The 21575-nt window shown below is 36.3% G+C and overlaps 1 protein-coding gene across 7 annotated transcripts in view; it reads left to right on the plus strand.

Annotated features, from left to right (window-relative positions):
* Nucleotides 1-21575, plus strand: part of WDR33 (WD repeat domain 33) — a 116461-nt gene that overhangs the window by 56037 nt on the left and 38849 nt on the right. For 5 of the 7 annotated variants that reach the window (XM_043488179.1, XM_043488180.1, XM_043488182.1 and 2 more), the window contains 5 exons: nt 785-853; nt 1426-1530; nt 4844-4939; nt 5070-5221; nt 6925-7022. In XM_043488179.1, coding sequence (XP_043344114.1) covers nt 785-853; nt 1426-1530; nt 4844-4939; nt 5070-5221; nt 6925-7022 — 520 coding nt within the window. Of the gene's footprint in view, nt 1-784; nt 854-1425; nt 1531-4843; nt 4940-5069; nt 5222-6924; nt 7023-13078; nt 13456-13630; nt 13851-21575 lie in introns of those variants that run through there. The other 2 variants (XM_043488183.1, XM_043488185.1) reach the window with 2 other exon arrangements.

A 21575-nucleotide genomic window follows, 5' to 3' on the forward strand; every position in this document is an offset into this window, starting at 1 on the left:
GTCCAGCATGCTGGGCTCTCCAAGCCCCTCAAGGGAAGGGACCCTGTTTACTTAGAGGGTTGAGCACCTGCTGCAGTCTTCTTGGGTGAAACTCTGATATGGCATGTGACGGCAGAGTAGGGGGTCTACCTAAACCTGTGTCAGCTTGACAGATCTCCCCTATGAATTCTTTATTTATTTGTCTTAACCTTTTTTAAGTCTCTGATTTGCTTTTTATTACCATCTCCACTTTAATCAGGTTTTGGTCTGTTTTGATTCCTATGAAGAAAATTTGTCTACTTTTCATTACCTGAGACAAATTGCTAAAAGACCTATATGCCTGTTGGGCGTGATTATTGTGTTGCAGGTACTTATCAGAAAAATATTCATTCAGAGGTAAAGATAGATTTAGGCTTTTTCAGATGTTTCAGTTGAAACAAACTAGACTAAGAGAGTTTGGGAGGAGTTAAGAAAACTGAGACCAGGATAAGAGGAATTGTTTTGTGCTGAGGAATTTGAAGGAATTGGGAATGTCTGTCTATGAGAATGTGTTGGGGTCAATAGCATCTTGGATGATTGGTTGGGCATAATATGAGTAAAGAGAGGAAATTCTAAGCATTGTCAGTAGGAAAAGGGGGAAATCTCTTAAGATAAACACTATCATCTATGTTTTAGAACATGGTAAAAAATTCCCCATTTGATGACAGCTTACATTTTGTAAATATTTACTTAAGTTTCAAGTTGAGTATAATTAGACTGTATATTGATTGATTGATTGATTGATTGATTGATTGATTTTTAACAGAATAGAATATGGCAGAGAGACCAGAGAGATATGCGAGCAATTCAGCCTGATGCAGGTTATTATAATGATGTAAGTATAAGATATGTCATACTAGCTTAATAAAAACCTCTTTGCTTGGACCTAGGAACTATGAGATCTCTAATTTAAACATGGACTTTTCTTTTTACATTTTTTTTAAAATAATTAAAACATTCCTGAAAGGATAGTGTATCTGCATAAACCATGTTTTTTTTTTTAACCTGCATTTAAATTTTTCTTTTAATCTGATGATGGATGAACTTTTGATTTGGGGCTTAAAGCAATGTCTAATGAAAGGTTGCACTGCCAAAGAGTCTTTGTAACAGAGAAGTTAATTTTAAACCTTGCTTGTTATGAATATGTTTTAGTGTGTTGACTTTGAGAAGTAATTTGGGAAATCTGGCACTTGATTTTATTGTTTATTTAGTAATAAATAATAGGCATTTAACTTTCCTGTACTTCCATTTCTTCCTTTGATTACTATAGACTAATATATTACAATACTTGTCCTGTATGGTCCTGAATTTGTCTTTAAATGTTGAAATGATTACCTTACCATGTCCTTGGTTTATACCCTGTGTGTGATCCGGAAGCTCTTTAAATCTACTTTTCTTTTTTTGTAGCTGGTTCCACCTATTGGGATGTTGAATAATCCTATGAATGCAGTAACAACAAAGTTTGTACGAACATCAACAAATAAAGTAAAGTGTCCAGTATTTGTTGTCAGGGTAAGTATTCAGTTTGATACTTTTTGGAAAAATTAATTTTGAAAAATTAGCCTGCAAATTATTTAATAGGACAAAGAAAATGAAGCATTGTTTAAAATATATAACTGGGATAAAAATCAGTGTATTGCTTATATTTTTATTTTGGAATATCCAGTTTATCTCTTATATCCATGTTTAGTAAGGTAGTACTTTTGGATTGCTTTTATGTTGCAATTTCTGTAGAATTCTCTCTGAGCTAGCCATGGTATATATTGCAGCAGGTGTCTGACTTGCTCTTGAATAGAAATGTTTTGTTGCAATATAGAGAACAGCATCTCAAGGTGAATCAAAACTCTTAGGGTTACTAGGAAGGGAAACACCCAAGAAGAGCTGAAGGCCAATGGTAGACCATAGTTGTCATCAATGAAGGTACCTTCTGGGTACTCAATACATTTTCACTAAAAATTTTTTTTTTTTTTTTTCCAGTGGGTTTGTCATACATTGATATGAATCAGCCATGGATTTACATGTATTCCCAATCCCGATCCCCCCTCCCACCTCCCTCTCCACCCGATTCCTCTGGGTCTTCCCAGTGCACCAGGCCGGAGCACTTGTCTCATGCATCCCACCTGGGCTGGTGATCTGTTTCACCATAGATAGTATACATGCTGTTCTTTTGAAATATCCCACCCTCACCTTCTCCCACAGAGTTCAAAAGTCTGTTCTGTATTTCTGTGTCTCTTTTTCTGTTTTGCATATAGGGTTATCGTTATCACCTTTCTAAATTCCATATATATGTGTTAGTATGCTGTAATGTTCTTTATCTTTCTGGCTTACTTCACTCTGTATAATGGGCTCCAGTTTCATCCATCTCATTAGGACTGGATTCAAATGAATTCTTTTTAATGGCTGAGTAATATTCCATGGTGTATATGTACCACAGCTTCCTTATCCATTCATCTGCTGATGGGCATCTAGGTTGCTTCCATGTCCTGGCTATTATAAACAGTGCTGCGATGAACATTGGGGTGCACGTGTCTCTTTCAGATCTGGTTTCCTCAGTGTGTATGCCCAGAAGTGGGATTGCTGGGTCATATGGCAGTTCTATTTCCAGTTTTTTAAGAAATCTCCACACTGTTCTCCATAGCGGCTGTACTAGTTTGCATTCCCACCAACAGTGTAAGAGGGTTCCCTTTTCTCCACACCCTCTCCAGCATTTATTGCTTGTAGACTTTTGGATAGCAGCCATCCTGACTGGCGTGTAATGGTACCTCATTGAGGTTTTGATTTGCATTTCTCTGATAATGAGTGATGTTGAGCATCTTTTCATGTGTTTGTTAGCCATCTGTATGTCTTCTTTGGAGAAATGTCTGTTTAGTTCTTTGGCCCATTTTTTGATTGGGTCATTTATTTTTCTGGAATTGAGCTGCAGGAGTTGCTTGTATATTTTTGAGATTAATCCTTTGTCTGTTTCTTCATTTGCTATTATTTTCTCCCAATCTGAGGGCTGTCTTTTCACCTTACTTATAGTTTCCTTTGTAGTGCAAAAGCTAAAATTTTTAAAATATTGTATTAAAATAAACAGTACATTGACATGGTTCAAATTATTAAAATTTGAAGGGTTTGTGATAAAGAAGTCTTCCCATCTCTGTGTCCCAGGCATCCAGCTAATATTCCTATAGATAATAGTATAATGTTTTTGTGTATGTGTTTTGCTAGTAAGAAAGTACTTGTTGGTTAGCAGTATATCAAGTCCAGAAATGTAAGATAGTTAATAGTCAAAGCTGAGGGAATAAGAATTGAAAAAATAATGGGACAGAGGAAAGACATTTGTGGCAAATGAGCAAAATAAGCAGGTCTTCTTATTAGAGAGGTGTGATCGACAGCCCAGAGAACTGAGAGGGCTGGAAGAGATGCTGGCTTCAGCTCCATACAAATGTGACAGTCAGCCAGGCCTCTTTGTTTCAGAGGCCTGTTACAGTAGTAAACATTAGAAAAGGAACATTATTTGAATGGCTTTTGTGTTAGTAGAGCCAACCAATTTGTAGTGTAATTTTGTATGGCAGAGGATTTCATAAAAGGAGTATGATGTGCAGCTAATTTTAATTTCTTTTTAGCATAACATAGAAAACCTTTTTGAGGTGAATAGAATCTGAGCATTCCATGTCTTGTATCTTGTTAGATGGGTAAATTTCTCATTTGGGAATCAAGCTGTAAGGTCTTAAGAAATTTGCACGTAGTAGAGACAAGTCCAGATTACAGGTGTTAAAGACATAAAGACTGTGGGTCTTGTGTCTACAGTGTGGTTGCCTGTAGTCTTTCGAGTTGGGATCCATAGCAGATAACAGAAACTAGGAAAGTAGAAAGGTTTTTTAAAATAATCATCAAAATCGTGATCTTCAGGTAAGCAGTAAAAGGCTGGCTTGTCATGTGTATCTGTGTAATTTACCAAATAAACTTGATTTTGTATGTTTCATCCTATAAGTACCCTTGTATTTTTCAGCCCTGTGTCACACTTTTTACAATGTAAAGTAGGATTGTTGTATTGATATTTCTTGTGTTTACATCTATGGAAAACATGTGTAATCTGTCATAGAAACTTGAAAATAAAAGTACGTTGTGTTTTGAGTTGATAGGCATATGTCACAGATTCCTTCAGAATGCAGATTGTGACATTGAAATACTGGGGTACTGTTAGTCATGCCTCTGTTGTATTGCTTTTTTTTTTTGTTTGAGACTAGATTAGCCTGAGACTTGTCATTACTTGATATTGTGAATGAAGAAGAACTGTATATGTATTGTACATTTAGTTTCCAGAAAAAATTTGATAGCCTTGATTTCCTTAAATTGATATTTACTGTTACACTGTTTTGTTATTTTCATAAAACACTGGTAACTTTTCTGCCTGAATGGTCCACTAGCAGCTGTAATAAATCAAATCTTTCACTCATTCAGTCTGTGAGTTTTTCTGGAGACTGACGGTCTTATTTATTAATATGTTGATCTCCCATGTATTCTAGAAAAAAGTAGATCTTCAGATATTCTGTTTTGAAATGCTCTTTAGGGTGCCTAGGTGTGTGTAACTTAACAAATAATTGTAATGCACTTACTTTTTAATTTATTTAATGAGCTAAGTGCTGGAGCTTTTGTTGGGATGTGTTAATTTCTTTTCTGGCAAAGTATTTACTTATAAATCTGAGTCATATTCTGAAGTGAAAGTATTGTCCACTTAATGTCAATTGTTGGATATCTTATAAAGACTTTCTGAGTGTTTTAAAAATTAATTAAGGTTATGGATTTGTGACCTTGTATAATGTCTTTTTTTCTTTCCCAGTGGACTCCAGAAGGAAGAAGGTTGGTCACTGGAGCTTCTAGTGGAGAGTTCACCTTGTGGAATGGACTCACTTTCAATTTTGAAACAATATTACAGGTAACAGTAATCGTCAGATGGTAGCATCATTCTGTGTTATTGGCATTTTTAAACTTACAATTGGACAGATCATTGCCTTCCATTGTATGGTCTTTGATGTGATGTTTATAAATGTTTTGTGTTTTCACAGGCTCATGATAGCCCAGTGAGAGCCATGACTTGGTCACATAATGACATGTGGATGTTGACAGCAGACCACGGAGGATATGTGAAATATTGGCAGTCGAACATGAACAACGTCAAGATGTTCCAGGCACATAAGGAGGCGATTAGAGAGGCCAGGTTTATACACAATATACCATTTTCTGTAGTCCCTATTGTCATGGTTAAATTATTCTCTAAGTGTACTCTGGGTGCAGACATGCATGGGTTCTGTCAGATTCTGGGAAACTTTTTGCACCCTATAAACACAATATTTTTCTTTGTTTTCACACATTCACCATTTTGCTGGCACTTACCTGAAGTAGTGTTGTCCCGATATGAGCCTTTGCAATATGTTAGAGATGTATTGTCTGCCGCATTTTGCACTGGTTTTCTCTTTTCATTTATGGTTAATAATGTGTATACGTTATTCATTTTTATTACCTACTATGTAAGACAAGAATATTTCATTCCAAATAAAGAATTCAGTCTTTAATTATACAACTGAATAAAATCTAAAGCCTACAGAAAACACCTTCAGAGTTCTCACAAAATACAAGGGAAAAAAAAAAAGGCTTAAGTGAAGACCTGGTTGGCTTGGTTATGCCACGACTTCAAAAGGAAAGTCTAGTAGGGCTAAAAACTCTCCAAGTAACTCTGGATGTGGCAAACATTAATGGATTAATGAGCGGGTTCTTTCAAGCTTTGAAGCTGTAAGCAGACCATTGTCAAGAAGACTGTAGGACTTTCCTTCTGATTCACTGTTGATGACATCAGTAATGCAAATGTGTGATAAGTGGGAGTTTAAAATATTTTCATTAAGTTGTATATTTTTACATATCAGTGAGATATGTATAGTAGAAATGGAAAAGAATAAGTTTCAAAAACAGGCTTGAAGAAATGCTGCAGCTTCAGAAGAAAGCTAAGCAGCATTCTTTATGGTTGTGCCACCCACACGAGGGAGGAGGTTGACATCTTTATAGAAACATCACCCACTGTAGTCACTTGTTTCTACTTTCAGAATCTTAACAAAGACTTATTGGATAAACACACATCTGCAAAGACTGTGCCTTATTCTCCTGACTGTACATTGAATTTTCGAAAGTGGTCCTTTCTTAAGCATAAGGTTCAGAAGTTCAGGGGAGTTCTTAGAGTTAAATGAGAAACTTGATGGTCTTTTACAGGGAGCAAGAAATGGATCCCTCCTTTGCGGCATATTCTTTGGCTTTAAACAGTCGGAATGTCCCCATGTTAGTTTTCTTCAAAAAGTGTAACATTCATGGGATAACTTGCCTGAAAGAAGGTGTGAACATTTTCCACAAACCTTTTACATAAGTGAGAAACATCATATGAAGGAATGTTTTAACAACTAGTCTTAAAACAGCCGGCCTGAAACTTTTCAGCTTATCATTATATGAAGTTCAAAGCAGAAGCTGGTGCTAGTTTTTTTTGAGCAGTATTCCTATGTGCTTTTAAAAGACTTTATAGGAATATTGCAAAGAGAGTTTGCTTAGTTCTATACTTAATCAGCTCTATGTTTTCTGTTGATACCATAGGAAATACTGTACTGTGGGGAGTCTGCATAGCATTGGTACTAATAATACCCTCATTAAGTTCTCTGAATATTGATGATTGAAAACTAAGAAGCAGCTGCTCTGAATTATTCTTTTGTTGAGATACGTTGATTAGCTGACCACATTCTCTTTAAGGGCTTCTTCACTGTTGGATGCTTCCCTCTCCTGTTTATAACGCCGCACAGTGTTTTTATTTTTCCCTGTCTGAGAAGCACAGATAATCTGTTAAATGCTGACTTCTTTCCCCTGCTGTGTGTCTTCATGTAACAGTTTCTCACCCACGGATAATAAATTTGCTACATGCTCTGATGACGGCACTGTTAGAATCTGGGACTTTCTTCGTTGCCATGAGGAAAGAATTCTCCGAGGTACGTGTACTAACAGTACTGATTGGAATATTTAAATAGGGAAGGCATTTGTGGTTTAAATCATCACAGTACCACAATACCAGCTTACATCTTCATTCAGTTGTTTTACATACACACCATCTCAGCCAGGCTCTTTAAAGAAACCTGAACTCTTTCTGGTTCACAATCACTTTTTGTCTATTTTTGCTATTAATATTTTGAGCTATAAATTAAATACACACGCATTTGTTAGGGCTGTATTCCTTTTCCTGCCTTGTACCCAGGATGGCTTTCTCCAACATAATGACACTATAATTTTATTTATATAACTCACATTCTTCTGACATTCCTTTTTCAATAGGCATTAACCAAAGTCTCAGTAGCTACACTTCTCAATATTGGTATTTCTGAAAGGAGGTGGTTTTTCAGTATATTGCATTTATACTACATGGCCCACTTGTTACTAAGTATTGGAAGGGTTTTTATTTACTTTTATTGATATCATAGTTATAAACTAACATCTGTGAATTACTCTATCCTAGAAAAGAAATCCATATTTTCACTTGGATTAACTTAGTTTTCTAAGGTGGGGCTGTTGAAATAACTCACAGTAGTACATCAACACTATTGATGTGAACTTAATAGTGTTAGAGTTAAGGAATTAACTGTGTGTTTTATATATTCAATATAAATATTGACACAACATTTACATACATCTCAGTTTATTATTAACTAGGAAGGTAGTTTTCTCAGGTATTAACAAAGAGTACATTGTCTTCCATACTCTTGATTCCATTATGCCATAAAAGTGTCATCTTCCTCTGACACATACATGCATAGTGAGAGAATGGGTGTCAAGACATTGGGTGTCAAGAAATTACTATTCAGAGATTGCCCTTTTTTGTTCAAGAGTTGGTAGAGTGAGTTATCTTGCTTGAGTTGTTTCTTACACCTTTTCAGAGGTTTATTTACAGCATATAGAGTTGATGCTTTCAAGACAAGAAGTTTAGTGTTCTTGATATTTAACCCATATTTCAAGCCAGTGTATTTTTTTAATCACAATTTTTAAACATTGCTGGCTTTGCTCATTTTGTGGGTTTTATCCACAGTAATGTATTGTGATAGCTAGCATAAGGACCTGTCCTACTGAAGGGGTGTACTCATGATGAGGTCATAATATTGACAACTTTAGAAACTAGATGGAGCCTTTGAAATCATCTAATCTGCTATTTTATGGATGAGCCCCAAGACTCAGGAGATTAAATGAAACAGTCAAGGTTACAGTTTAGTTCAGAGCCAGGATTGGCATCCTATCACTTGACACCTATCCGATCCTAATTCTACTATGAGAAGTCTTAGCTGTTAAACAATGATAACTTTTTCTAGACTTTGAAAATCCTAAGAAATATAGAGGAAACCAAATAATTTTAAGTATTGATGTAATTCTAAAGGATCAAAACCATTAATTTTACAATGACCTAGACCTTAATAACCATGAAGTCTGATATAATACCACTATGCATCTTGTATTAAATAAAGAAGAAAAACTAATATAGTGTTTTTAACCCCAAGTGCCAATGAAGTGTTACTCAGTTTTATTAATGAAACTGTTCCTAAACAGTGCTTAAGAACTTGATACTTCTGAGATTTAGAGTGTAAGTTAGGTATTAATTAGCAGTTAAATATTTTCAAATTTGAGTCCAGGTGAATTTGGATAAAATTACGTGAATGCTGAATCATTATGTGTTCTTCATATAGCTTAAAAAACACACCAGTATCATGTCTATATTAATTGAGAGTTGAATTTTATATTTTATGTGGGTATTCTTTTAAGTTTTTACTATGGATATGTAAAAAATGCACAAAAATGCAGTGAACTTCCATGTAATTTTAGGATCTGTATTCTAGCTTATTCATGTTGTTGTCTTCCTGTAAACAGTATTATATTTGCTTTATGGTCATGATTTTTTTCTTAGGACCTTAGTGAGTACATGAGAAATATAAATACAGTAAACCAAGTTAATTATACCACCTAAGTAGTACTTCTGATAGTGGATCTGGTGTAGTAAGATGGGTTGTTAGGTTCTAATTATCTGACAGAAAACTATCATTCCTCATTTTTCTAAATTTTCTGAATTTTAGACATGATTATAAAAGTAACAAAACCAGTGTTGTCATAATTTTCCTATTCCCTTGTTGGGCTGGGGATCAGGGGATTATGGAACTCAAGTTGTCTCAAGTGATGAGGTGAAATTCTTACAAAAATGAAGTGAATTTAATTTAGTTCTGTTCATAGAAAATTGAGTCCCAGAGTTAAGCAAATAGGAGGCCTTTAAAATGTCTCTTGCCCTTTATAAAGGTGCGATAGGCTCTATGACATCAGGCAGGTGAGCACACTTCTATGGCATGCTAGTGTTGTGCATCAGACCACCACTTGGGATTAAGTTAAGAAAATCCAACAACATTTTGATTGAAGGGGATTTTTGTGAGCACATAGTCCAGCTGTTTCTCTCATACTTTCCTACATCATTCCCCCAAACCATCTTTCTACTCACAGACATTTTTAGTGATACAGTATTTAACTGTGTGTGCGTGGCTAGTTGCTCAGTTGTGTCCGACTCTTTGCGACCCTATGGACTGTAGCTCACCAGGCTCCTTTGCACATGGGATTTCTCATGCAAGAGTACTGGATTGGGTAGCTATTTCCTCCTCCAGAGGATCTTCCTGACCTAAGTATTGAACCCGAGTGTCTTGCATTGGCAGGCAGATTCTTTACCACTGAGCCACCAGAGAAGCCCATACAGTATTCACTACCTCACATGAACCTCTAAAAAGAGGTTCAGTTTTATGTAGCTCTAATTTTCAGAAAGTTCTTTATTTAAATCAGAAACCTGCTTTCTTAAAACTTTTCCTGCCTTCTGGAACACAAAAAATTAAATCTGAACTCTTCTACATGGCAGCCCTTCAAGTATTTGAAGACAGCTCTCATATCTTCTTAATGTCTTGTAGCTGTAAGCTTACAGGATCCCTGTGTGCATTATATGGTACTTTTGAGTACAGAATTTACAGTTGCTTTTTAGTGAGTGTCCTTACTGAGATTGTTCTTATGCTTCTTGGAAAAAGAAGATGTTACACAAGAGAAAATAATCAGTATTTTTAATGTTTAAATGAGCATCGATCTATTGTCAGATTTGCTACTTTGAGGTTGTCATGTTTGTTCCATAGATGGGAAAAGGAAACACCTGTGAAGTTGAATATATTGCAGCATTGAGAAATACCATGTGTATGCTCATCCATTTCCAAAGTATATGCAAATCAGCATAATTTGCACACATTTATCTTTCTTTTCTAGTATGAATTACAGCACTCAATTTATAGACTGGGATTAAAATAACCTTTAAGCACCAAGAATACATAAGTCTAAATGAGCCTCTGGGTGTTTATACACTTGACTTCAAGTGAAATAGAGGCATTAAAATCCATTTATTCATGAGCATATATTGTCCATAGGTAGAACACATTTTTAAAAAATAAGGTATGATGTCTTCCTACCCTCATGCTTCTTAAAGTTTATTTTCACAAACTTAAAATGGTGGGTATTGGGGGAAGGAGTCAATGAGAGTCTTAGAAGTGTACTTTTATCAATATAAAGTTAGAAACAGATCATTTGTGACTAAAATGAAAATGAGAAAGATTGGAGATACAGAATCAGTAAGAATACTGTAGTTAACGAGAAGAAAAATTTTATTCTTTTGTGCTTAGTTGTGTCTGACTCTTTGTGACTCCGTGGACTGTAGTCTGCCAGCATAATATATGCTATTAAAAAGAATCCAATTTACTAGCTTTAGTATGCATTGTTTTACCTTCTTGATTTTAGCAGGAGTAACTGACACATTACACTTATTCTACGTAGTTCATTTAATCTTACCAATACCCCTATGAGATAAATATAGTTTATTCCACATTTTAGAAAAAGTGAACTTCCCCGAGGTCATATAACTTGTAAGAGGTGAGGCTCAGATTTGAACCCCTCTTATCTCAACTCTAAAGTTCATACTCTGAAGCGTTATGCTAAATTGCCTCTTCTATGTTTTAAAAGTATCATCAGCATGGATGTAATAATGTCTTCCTGAGCTGTGATGATCGAATTGTAGAATAAAGGTTTTTGCAGGGAAAGAAGAGAAGTATTGGGTAGAGACAACTATAGAGTCTCAATTTTATTTTGCCTTTCTATTTTAAAGCTGTCCATGTAGGGTATAGGTTTTCAATCACAATGACTAGTTCAAACTGCAAATGAGTTACAAGCTGTATACCGGGTTAAATAAATAAACATGGACATAAGGAGTTATACTGAGGCTTACTCAGGAGGTAAGATCTGTTTTCAGTTTTAAAATACACCATTCATGGAGAGGAAATGAACCCCTGAGTACACACAGCATAAGAAAATAATACTGTTAATATTTTTTATAAGTCTCTGTGTATCTCTCCCTGACTGCATGTGACTGTGGTTCTTTAATGAGAGAAGCCCCTCTGTGACGATCTTTTGGTTTAGCAGTGTGTTTCTGAACTGTGTGAAGACATATTTACAAAGTCTTGAGTGTTCAAAAAAGTCTCTGATGCTTTTTTATTGGTAATATTTTATTTAAAATTGGCAAACCATGAAGTTTGCTATTAAGGGACCTTTATATATTTGTACAAAACATTCCACAGAATCCTTTGTGTTCTCCCCAAGATGAAAAGCTACTCAGCTTCCTTTAATATAGCCTGTAGCAGAATTAACTCCTTTCACTAACATAGCATGTTTTATTATTAAAAGAACTTTGGGCACATCTTATATAATCATCCAATCAATCATGTGGGCCCATAAATATATTGGTTGATACCTGTTTTCCTTGTGTTTCCTTATTTTGAGGAAGTGTTTATTGAAGGCTCTTTTCCCCCTGCTCCCCTGAACAGACTGGATCATGGTATGTTTTCCTACATAAATAATTATCTGGGTATATCATGAGAGGGAAGAAGCAAATTGTTTGAAGAAATTAGTATAGTAGGATCCTGAAATATTCATTTAGTACAGTCCATTCATATTTTACAGTATCGTTTTAGGTTTTTATACTGAGCTTTGTTCTAACTCTGTACTTATTTAAAATATTGCACATATGTTCCAAAAACTTGTTGAAAATAGATCTTGGCTTTCTTGGGATGCCAGGGCTGCACACTGTTACAGTCATTCTGTGTTTTAATTAGGAGTCAAGAGTAATTTCCAGACATTCTTTTGTGTATAGAGATTCCAATTTTTTGACAGCAACAAATCACTATGACTTGTCATCTAGGCAGTCAGTTTTTATCTTTGCATTTAGTAAATGTTCTGTAATTGTGTGCTTCAGTTTGAGTGAGGCTTAAGTTTCTGTTTGCTGGTGAATTAGTTGCCCTTTAGAGCTCGGCTAACCAAGATTTTTATAGTTTTTAAAATTAAAATTCAGAACATTGGAAAGAGCTGATAAAAGTAAAGGTATAATATGCTTTTGGCATCTTCATTTTCAGTGGGTAGATCCTTTAATAAAAATATAATTAAAATATGGTACAATTAAAATATGGTATCACCACAAGTAAGTTGTTTGCCAGTGAAGGAGGTTAAGTACCGAAACATATTTTTTCATAGTCGCTTTCTTCCTTTACTCACTTTTATTGTATATCTGAAAGCCATCTTAAAATTTGATTTAAATCAGATGTTGGGAATTTCTAAGAAGCACCTACAGTGCTATGATCTGTTTAGTTATAAGAGACTAAGAATTTCTATTTAAAGGAAGAAATGGTAGTTTCTTGGTCATTTATCCTTTTTTTTTTACAGATTGTATCATAAAATAATCTTAATTTGTCCAAAACACACTATTATGACTCAAAATCAATCTGCTGAGGCTTCTTTTTTTTTTCTTTTCTAGTGAATATATTTTAATACAGTTCTCTCTGAGAGAACTTGACCTTCTTAGCCTGGTTCTAGAATGTCACGTTACTTGCATTATCCCAGTGAGGTGTATCCACTTTAATTTGATGTTTTTAACTGTTGAATTGGTTTCCAGGGAGCCCCAAGAAGGGCCCAGCGACCACAAGGCGCCTTTTTGCAGGGGCTGGTAGAGCTTCTCCGCCAGTGTGCAGCACCGCGTGGGGGCAGCCCTGCCCTGACTGTGCGTGCCTCTGCAGTTCTGACCAGGAGCCTTGTAGAGATCCAGGTTAGGTTATGCAACTTTAAAAGCGGCTGAGTTGCTGCTGTTTGAATTATAAGTATTCTGGCACATTAAAACAGTTAGGAAACACTGAGGGAAATCAGCATGAATGCAGACCAAAGAGTACTAAAGTGAAAGTTGCTCTGTCGTGTCCAACTCTCTGCAACCCCATGTACACAGGCCATGGAATTCTCTAGGCCGTAATACTGGAGTGGGTAGCCTTTCGCTTCTCCAGTGGATCCTCCCAACCCAGGGATCAAACCCAGGTCTCCCGCATTGCAGGTGGATTCTTTACCAGGGAATTCCCAAGCCACAAGGGAAGCCCAAGAATCCTGGAGCAGGTAGCCTATCCCTTGTCTAGCGGATCTTCCTGACCCAGGAAGCAAACCAGGGTCTCCTGCATGGCAGGCGGATTCTCTACCAGCTGAGCCACCGGGGAAGCACAGAGAGTGCTAAGGAGACCCAAGCGACTCCACAGCTGGAGCTCAGTGTTCTACCTGCAGCAGGACCTCCTTACGTGAAACACAAGTGCTTTGTCTTACCAGGAGTCTCCAAAGGTGAGAGTGGGTGGTCTCAGTCCTGTAAGCCCTACTGATTGCTTTCTAAAAATAAATAGTTTTAACTGTTACTCTTCTGAAATGAAATTTATTGGTAATAACTCATACATACAAAACTTTTTTAAAAAAGGCACCAGTGCATATCCAAACAGACTCTGAGAAGAAAAGTCTTTACAGAATGCTCGTTAAGGGACATTACTGTTCCCATTGAAAACCAGTGGTTTGCAATAGAAATAGGTCATGCTAAAACAACCCTAGTGTTAGAGAATTACTAGAGGGGGAGATAAAGGAATTGTTTCAAACCGTAGTCAGTCTTTTGAATTAATCTGCAGGTCATGGTAGATCGTGGCGTTATAGCTGCATGACTGACTGGTATCTCCAAAAAAGTTCATTGGATGTTTGTTATCTGTGAGGCATGTTTGCAGAAATTGCTGCAAGATCCTTTACTTGGCCTCTCTCCTTTTTAATATGTTTTATTAAAGATGACTTTTGCAAGTTAACAGGTGATTCACAACTATAAGAAATTCTCCTCTGGAGAGAATCTCTTGAATCTTACCATATTCAGAAGATAGTGTCATGTTAAATTTAGTGAATAGAAAATTATTGTATAAAATCTTAAATAGAGATAAATGTAAAGTTCTGTATTTAGGTTTTCCGTCTCAATTCTGGCGTTTACTAGATTGGTATATGAGAGTTCACATAAAAATAACCATGGGTTTTAGCTGATAAGTGTGAATTCTTGAGGTGTCATGCCATCCCTCACTTGTAAAAAATGGATGTTTCAGAATGATGTGTGTGTGTGTGTTTAGTCTCTTAAGTCGTGTGCAACTTTTTTGTGACCCCATGGACTGGAGCCCACTAGGCTTCTCTGTCCAAGGGATTTCCCAGGTGATGGGGCATAGCTATCATGGGAGATGATTAGAATGGAGAAGGATCTGGAAATCATGAGGGAAGGTACAGGGAAGTTTAATATTCAGCTTGGATAAGAGAATCTGAAGAAAAAGTTTTGTCATCTTCAAATATTTAAAGGCTTGTATGGGAGTAGGATTGGATTTATTGTATATAGCTCTAGAATAACGGGGATAGGGAGAAAATTAGGACATCATCATGTGTGCTAAGTCACTTCAGAAGTATCCAGCTCTGCAGCCCTAAGGACCCTTTGCCACCTGCTAGGCCCCCCTGTCCATAGGACTCTCCGGGCAAGTGTACTGGAGTGGGTTGCCGTGCCCTCCTCCAGGGAATCCTCCCACCCCCAGCGACTGAACTTGGCTCTCTCATGGCTCCTGCATTGGCAGGCTGTTTCTTTACCAGTAGTGTCAGCTGGGAAGCCCTAGGACTTTGTATTTGGAGTTAATTATGGAATTTTTTTTTTTTTACAAAGATAAGATAATGGGTTATTATGTAAGCTATTAGGCTTTCCTTTGCTGAGATTTTGCCATGGTTAGCTTTGCCAGCTGTTAGGGAGATTTTAGAAGGCACTGCTTTTTCAGGTGGATGGTTCTATTTGAAAATATTTAACCTGGATTAGATTGTCTGTTCCTGTAGTTTCTTGTTTTAAGGCAGACCCAAAAGCCTGAAAGTCAAGCATGTGGATACATTCATTATCAAGGGTTAAAATGGGTAGGGTATGTATTTATACTTTCAAATCATTATACATACGTGTATACAGTAAAGTATACAAATCTTAAGTTTACAGTGTGAGTTAGTTTTACATACTTAAACATTCATCTGTAATCACCTCTTAGATCAGGATACAGAGTATTTTCAGCATTCTAATGATTCCTTCATTCTACTTTTCCCCCTAAGCCTTTTATTAAGTAGTTTAGACTGTCAAAGATATTTTCATTAAATTATTTTTCCTTTTTCCCCACTATTTATTTTGTCAATTTGTGGTTTCTGTTATCTCACCTTCTCTTGTACAGCTTTCTTAATTTCCTTTCCTTTATTCTGTAGCCTTTTGAAAATGTCTTTTTAATTTTTCTGATTTTACTAGTTTTTCGTTTTTACTAATTGTTCATTTACTAGTTTCCTATTACATAACAAAACTTAGTTTATAAAGAGATAGTATTGCGTAGTACCACAATCACAGGCTCTGGAATCTGAATGTTGGTCACAGTTTAGCTGTTAGCAGCTGTGTGAGTCACATTGCTTTGGTATGTCCTCGTGTGTATAATGGGGATTAATAATAGTGCTGACCTTACTAAGTTGTGAGAAGTAAATGGGTTAATTCAGAAGAAGCACTTAACTAGTGCCATAACAAGTGTTCAGTGAATGCTGTCAAGCTTCAAAGCTAATTTCAGAACCTGTTTCCCTAGCTCTGCCTAGTTAAAGACAAAAATGGCTGTTTCAGAAGTGTATTTTACTTTTCTTGTTAAATGTTTTTCAACCATTGTCATTGGTGTTTCAGTAGTACAGGTTTTATTTACAGGTCATTCGTAAATAGGAGTACTTGTTTAAACACAGTTGTCGTGATTTTCTAATGTTTTCAGGTATAAAAAACTCAGCACTTAGAATTGGGTTTTTTAGGATCTCCTACGGAAACATTTAAGGGAGTCCCAGGGGGCTCAATGGTAAAGAATCTGCCTGCCAGTGAAGGAGACACAGAAGACTCAGGTTCAATCCCTGGGTCAAGGAAGATCCCCTGGAGGAGGAAATAGCAACCCACTTCAGTATTATTTCCAGAAGAATCCCATGGACAGAGGAGCCTGGTGAGGTACAGTCTGTGGCATTGCAAAGAGTCAGATGCGACTGAGCACGAACACATGGAAACACTTCAAGATTCTGTTTTGTTAGATGAATTGAATATCTAATGACTACTCACTGTTCAAGATGCGTGCTGGATTCTTCTGCTGATACATGGCATAATCTTGACATTTAAGCCGCATTTTCAACATTTCCCTAGTTCTTTTATTTCTTCAGATATTTTGTAAATTGGCCTAGTCCCATGGTGAACCAGTTCAGAGTTCTGAATAACTGAAAAATAACTGAAGTTATTCAGTCTTCACAGTTTATCACATTGCAGTAGACTGTGGTAATTGGTGTCTAAAGACAGCTTCATCAAGACAGCATTTATTTTTCTCTGGGGAAAGGACAGGTTTTTTATGTATTGACCAGATTGATCATGATTTTAAACTTCAGACTCCACTTAGCAATGTAATAAAGTTGGGCAAGCTAGTGATAGCCCTAGTAAAATGTTATTTTTTGGTCATCTTTGATGAGTAATGTGACCAGCAGTAAGTTAGAAGTCTTGGGGAAAGAATATTCCACATATTTTTTTGTCACAGTAGACAAAACTTAAATACAGAAACCTCGTGTCATCTGCTTGGGCTTCCTGATCATGCTCTGTCCCTGTCCTGTCCAGCTTGGCAGGTGACAGCAGACTGGCTGGGTAAGGTGTGTTTGCTGGGTAGGAGCGAAGTCTTCACACAGGGTGGAGCAGATACGGGCCCAGCTGGTAAAGTGAGCAAACAGGATGATGTCATAGGACATATTAGAAGTTAAAGAGCTTTGTGAGTTCCATGATTTGTCAATGTAAATCCTGCTTCTCTCTTGAGGTTGTATAATACGGTGCTCACTTGTAATGTTCTCTGTAGGCCCTGTGGTGTTCTCTCCTAGCTAATGCCTGTACTGTGGGCCTTCTCTAGTGACTCAGACGGTAAAGAGTCTGTCCACAGTGCGGGAGTTTGATTTTGATCCCTGGTTTGGGAAGATCCCCTGAAGAAGGAAATGGCAACCCATTCCAGTATTCTTGCCTGGAAAATCCCATGGAACAAGAAGTCTGGTAGGCTACAGTTCATGGGTTGCAAAAAGTCAGACATGATTGAGCCACTAATGCTGGATAGTAGGCCCTGAATGTTTTGAAATACTTCAACCAAAAGTTTGGTGTTTTTAATATTTTACATATTTTTTGTGATGGTCAAATCAGGTCATTTTATTTAGTTCTCAGAGATTTATGGAAACTACTTGATTTACATAGTTTTCAAGTGGCTTATTATCAATCTAATTTTTGAGGATTATTTTTAGTTTTACAGATTTAATGTTTTAATATATCATATAAATATAAATCACCAGTGGTGTTTTGGGTAAAAATAAAAGGTTTATTAAAACAATATTCAAGAGTATATGCTAGGCAAATTATTTGGGTTATTAAATTCTAGCAGAAACATCATTAAATGTTATATAAATGTTACTGTAAATAAACTTTTCAATTAGATGTTTTAAATGTAGTTTATTCCTTTATATTTTGCACCACATTTTTAAAAAGGAAACTTTTTTGTCCTCCCACCATGAAAAAATAAGATGATGACACAGTTTTGATTTTGGGAATTGGATATTAGAAATTGAAGCCTGTGGTATTAAAAGACTCACTATGTTTGAGGAGAATTTCAGTCCTGGTGGAGGCTCGCCAAAGACTGTGATAATTGAAAGAGACAAGGCTTGGCACTGTTGTTAAGGTCTAGACTGTAAAAAGAATAGTAGTCAGTATTGTGATGTTTCCTTCATCATCATTTTACAGTCACATTTGAATAAATGTGTTAAAATCCAATGGGCGAGTAATCCACGTTTCTTGAAAGAATTAAATTTAGAAGAGATTTACAGAGGAGGTTGGATTTAGTGGAACAGTCAGCCTTCTTGGATTACTTCTAATACTCTGGTACAAATGTTGGTGAAAGGATATAAAACTAAATAAAATGTAACATGCATATTTACCAATATTCTCTAAACATCGTGGACTCATTTACCATGTGTTTCCTTTTCCTAGGGAGTCCACAAGTTTCCTTTTCCTACTGTAAGTTACACTGGCATTACATGCTTTTGAACATTTTTTTATTGATATATAGAAGTTGTGTTTTTTAACTGCAGGATCCCATCAAATAAGTTTAAATCATTGCTTGTCCTGCTTGTTGAATAACTGGGTTTTCATGCCTTGGAAAAAGTAAATCCGACAAGGGAAATCAGATTTTAACGTATGTAGCACACAGATAGAGGGCAGTGGTGGTGAAAGTGTTTTTTCTCAACCATAATGCCCACACGGTGCATGTTCCTAAGGAATGATGTGCCTTTGGTGACAGTGACTTTCATGTTTGAGATCTCAAGACTGAAGTTCCTGACATGTCTTCTGTGGCCAGGAAGGACACAGTAGACACTTAGGGAACTGCGTGCATTTACCTCTGTCCACAACCCTAGACACGATAATCTTCCAGTTTTATCTGGAAAGTAAGTAATGGGTGATTTTTTTTTTGTTTTGGTATATAGGGCTTTTTTTTTTTTTTGAAAAGATTTTATAGTTGACAAATTAAAAGATATTTTCTGTTTTTTTCTTTAATCCAGAAACTTCTTTTTTATTATTATTATCTTCAGGTTCTTTAAGACTTAATAGTTTTTAACTTTTGTGTTAAACATATAGTTATGAATAGATTAACTTTAAAATATTTTTTGACAGAATCCTCATTTTAGTGTTTGTAGTAGATTTGTTTCTATTATAGAAGCTTGTTTATTCTAAGTTGGCAGATTAATTCTTGCAAAAATAACATTCAGCTGTGAAGTGAGAGTTTTTCGCACATTTTAAAAAATCTTTCAGTTGAGAAAGTACATATTAAAATCTTCATTTTCTTCTCATAGCTAACCTGTTATCCAGGTTTTCCCAGTAGTTATGATGAGCACTTTTGTTTAAAAAAAGGCAAGCAAGAGTTATTTTCTTTCACCTTTTCCTTATATACCTTTGGTTTTATTATTGCTGTGTATTTCTGTGGGATCCTTGGTTTTAAACTACTTTTGAATCTGGATGTACTTGCGCATGCCTCCACTTGAAATGACTCCTGTTAAACTCCTGTTCATTCTCCTAATCAGCTTGGCTAGACGGGTTTCTCCTATGCCTTCTCAGTATGAGTGGTGGTAATGCTTTTTGTCTGAATTCTTCAACACATTTTAGCATGGTTTTGACATTAAAAGCAAAATGGAAGAAATCTTACACCAAAATCATCCAAAGTGACCTTCCTTGTGAATAATGAAATGAGTATTAATAAGCCATGTTTTAGAGTCATTTTGTAACCCTAGAAGACTTAGTCTGTTTTTATTCTGCAATTAGTATTGACAAGTATACCTGCGGTCAGAGACCACCAGAAACATACCTGTAGTTTAACAAGTTGTATTTATTACTCGTCACAGCAAAGAACATAGGCCTTAGGGAATCTGAGGTGTCTCAGTAAGAGGATCTTATAAAGATTATATTATAGACTTTGGACTGGATCATTAGGACGAGGGTTAAAGGATGTGAGGGCTGTCATTCTTTTAGCATAAGAAAGATGTTTGGTATTTTGTGGTTTGTGCAGGACCTTATTTTTGTCTCACCTCATGATGATCTCAGAATGACTTAATTTAATATAGATGTTTAGTGAGATTGTCCAACAGAACAGAATGGTTTAGCTGTAATTGTCAGAGCAGTTTGTAGTAACACTGAGGCTTAGTTGTGGGCATCAGATTAGTTCTCAGAGGAAGTGACTGCTCTGCCCCACCGCCCCCTGCCTCCCGCCCTCCATAGCTTTTAAGTCCAAGTGGCCTTTCATTATGTAGGAACCAGCTGGGGGAGGCCAAGATTTAATAGCAGTGTCATATTGGGTCTGTCACTTGAACAAGCTGCGGTGATATTGACAGGGGTATTTTTATAAGACAGCAACTGGGAAGCTTGCCAGTTTTCAGCTGGTTATAAGTAGTCATAGGTTTCCCCCACTATCCTAAAGTAGGACACAGCTTATGAGCAGATGTACAGAATAAATCGAGACAAAGCATGGATGCTCACGGTTGCAGTGCTCAGCTACCATGGCTTGTTGCAGAGGTGCTGAGTGTAGTTCCTAAGGAAGGAGCTTGATGGCACCACTGCTGCTGTTCAGGGAGACCACTCTTCTATATTGGCTTTGCTGTGAAACTTGAATGCTTTTGCCTTTTTTGTAAAAGCAGAAATCCTCTTTGGATTTCCTTCTGTTAGCGTTTTTCACAAGTTGAGGGTCCGTTTCTAACCCTGTGTTGCACAGGCCCTATCATGCTGTTTTCCAACAGCATCAGTTTTTAATTAAGGTATGTACACTGTGTTTTTAGGTACACTGCTCTTATACACTTAATAGACCACAGTGTGTGTGAGCGTAAGCACTGGGAGACCAGAGGTTCATGTAGATTGCTTTATTGTGGTGTTCTAGATCCAAACCCACAACATTTCTGAGGTATGCCTGTACTAATGTAGGTCTTTCGTAAAAGTGAAGTGCTGTAAAGTGAACTTTGGAAAAGCAGGGGATACCTGTAGTGGGTAAAAACATGTTCATTTTAAGAAATAAAATGAATAAACTTTTATTAATCTCTCTGGGGATCCTAAGGGTTTACTCTACTAAATTTAGTGTCTCAGGATTAGTTTTTTGTACTTTAGGAGTTCTTTCTTTACATCTGGGAAGAGTCAACTGTCTATTTTCTGTATTGTCTGTGTTAATACATAGCCATATACATCAGAGGGATTGTAAAGGCTTTTAAGACTTACCACTGTTTAGAACCTTACAATTAATAATTACAATAATTGTAAAATTCTTTATGAACTCTCAAGGCAAAAATAAAAGGACCATGTTTTTCATAACTCCACTCTAGTCATATTAATCCAAGGTCACTGAAAAGAAAACTATATGAACCTCTTTTTATATTTATTCATTTATTCATTTCTGTTTTCATGAGCAATACAAGTGATAGCTGGAGATTTTTGGTTTAAAAGCATCTATTTTAATATCTTCATATATATTCTAAAGTAAGCACTGCGT

This window comes from Cervus canadensis, chromosome 15, assembly GCF_019320065.1.
Source record: "Cervus canadensis isolate Bull #8, Minnesota chromosome 15, ASM1932006v1, whole genome shotgun sequence".
Taxonomy (NCBI): domain Eukaryota; kingdom Metazoa; phylum Chordata; class Mammalia; order Artiodactyla; family Cervidae; genus Cervus; species Cervus canadensis.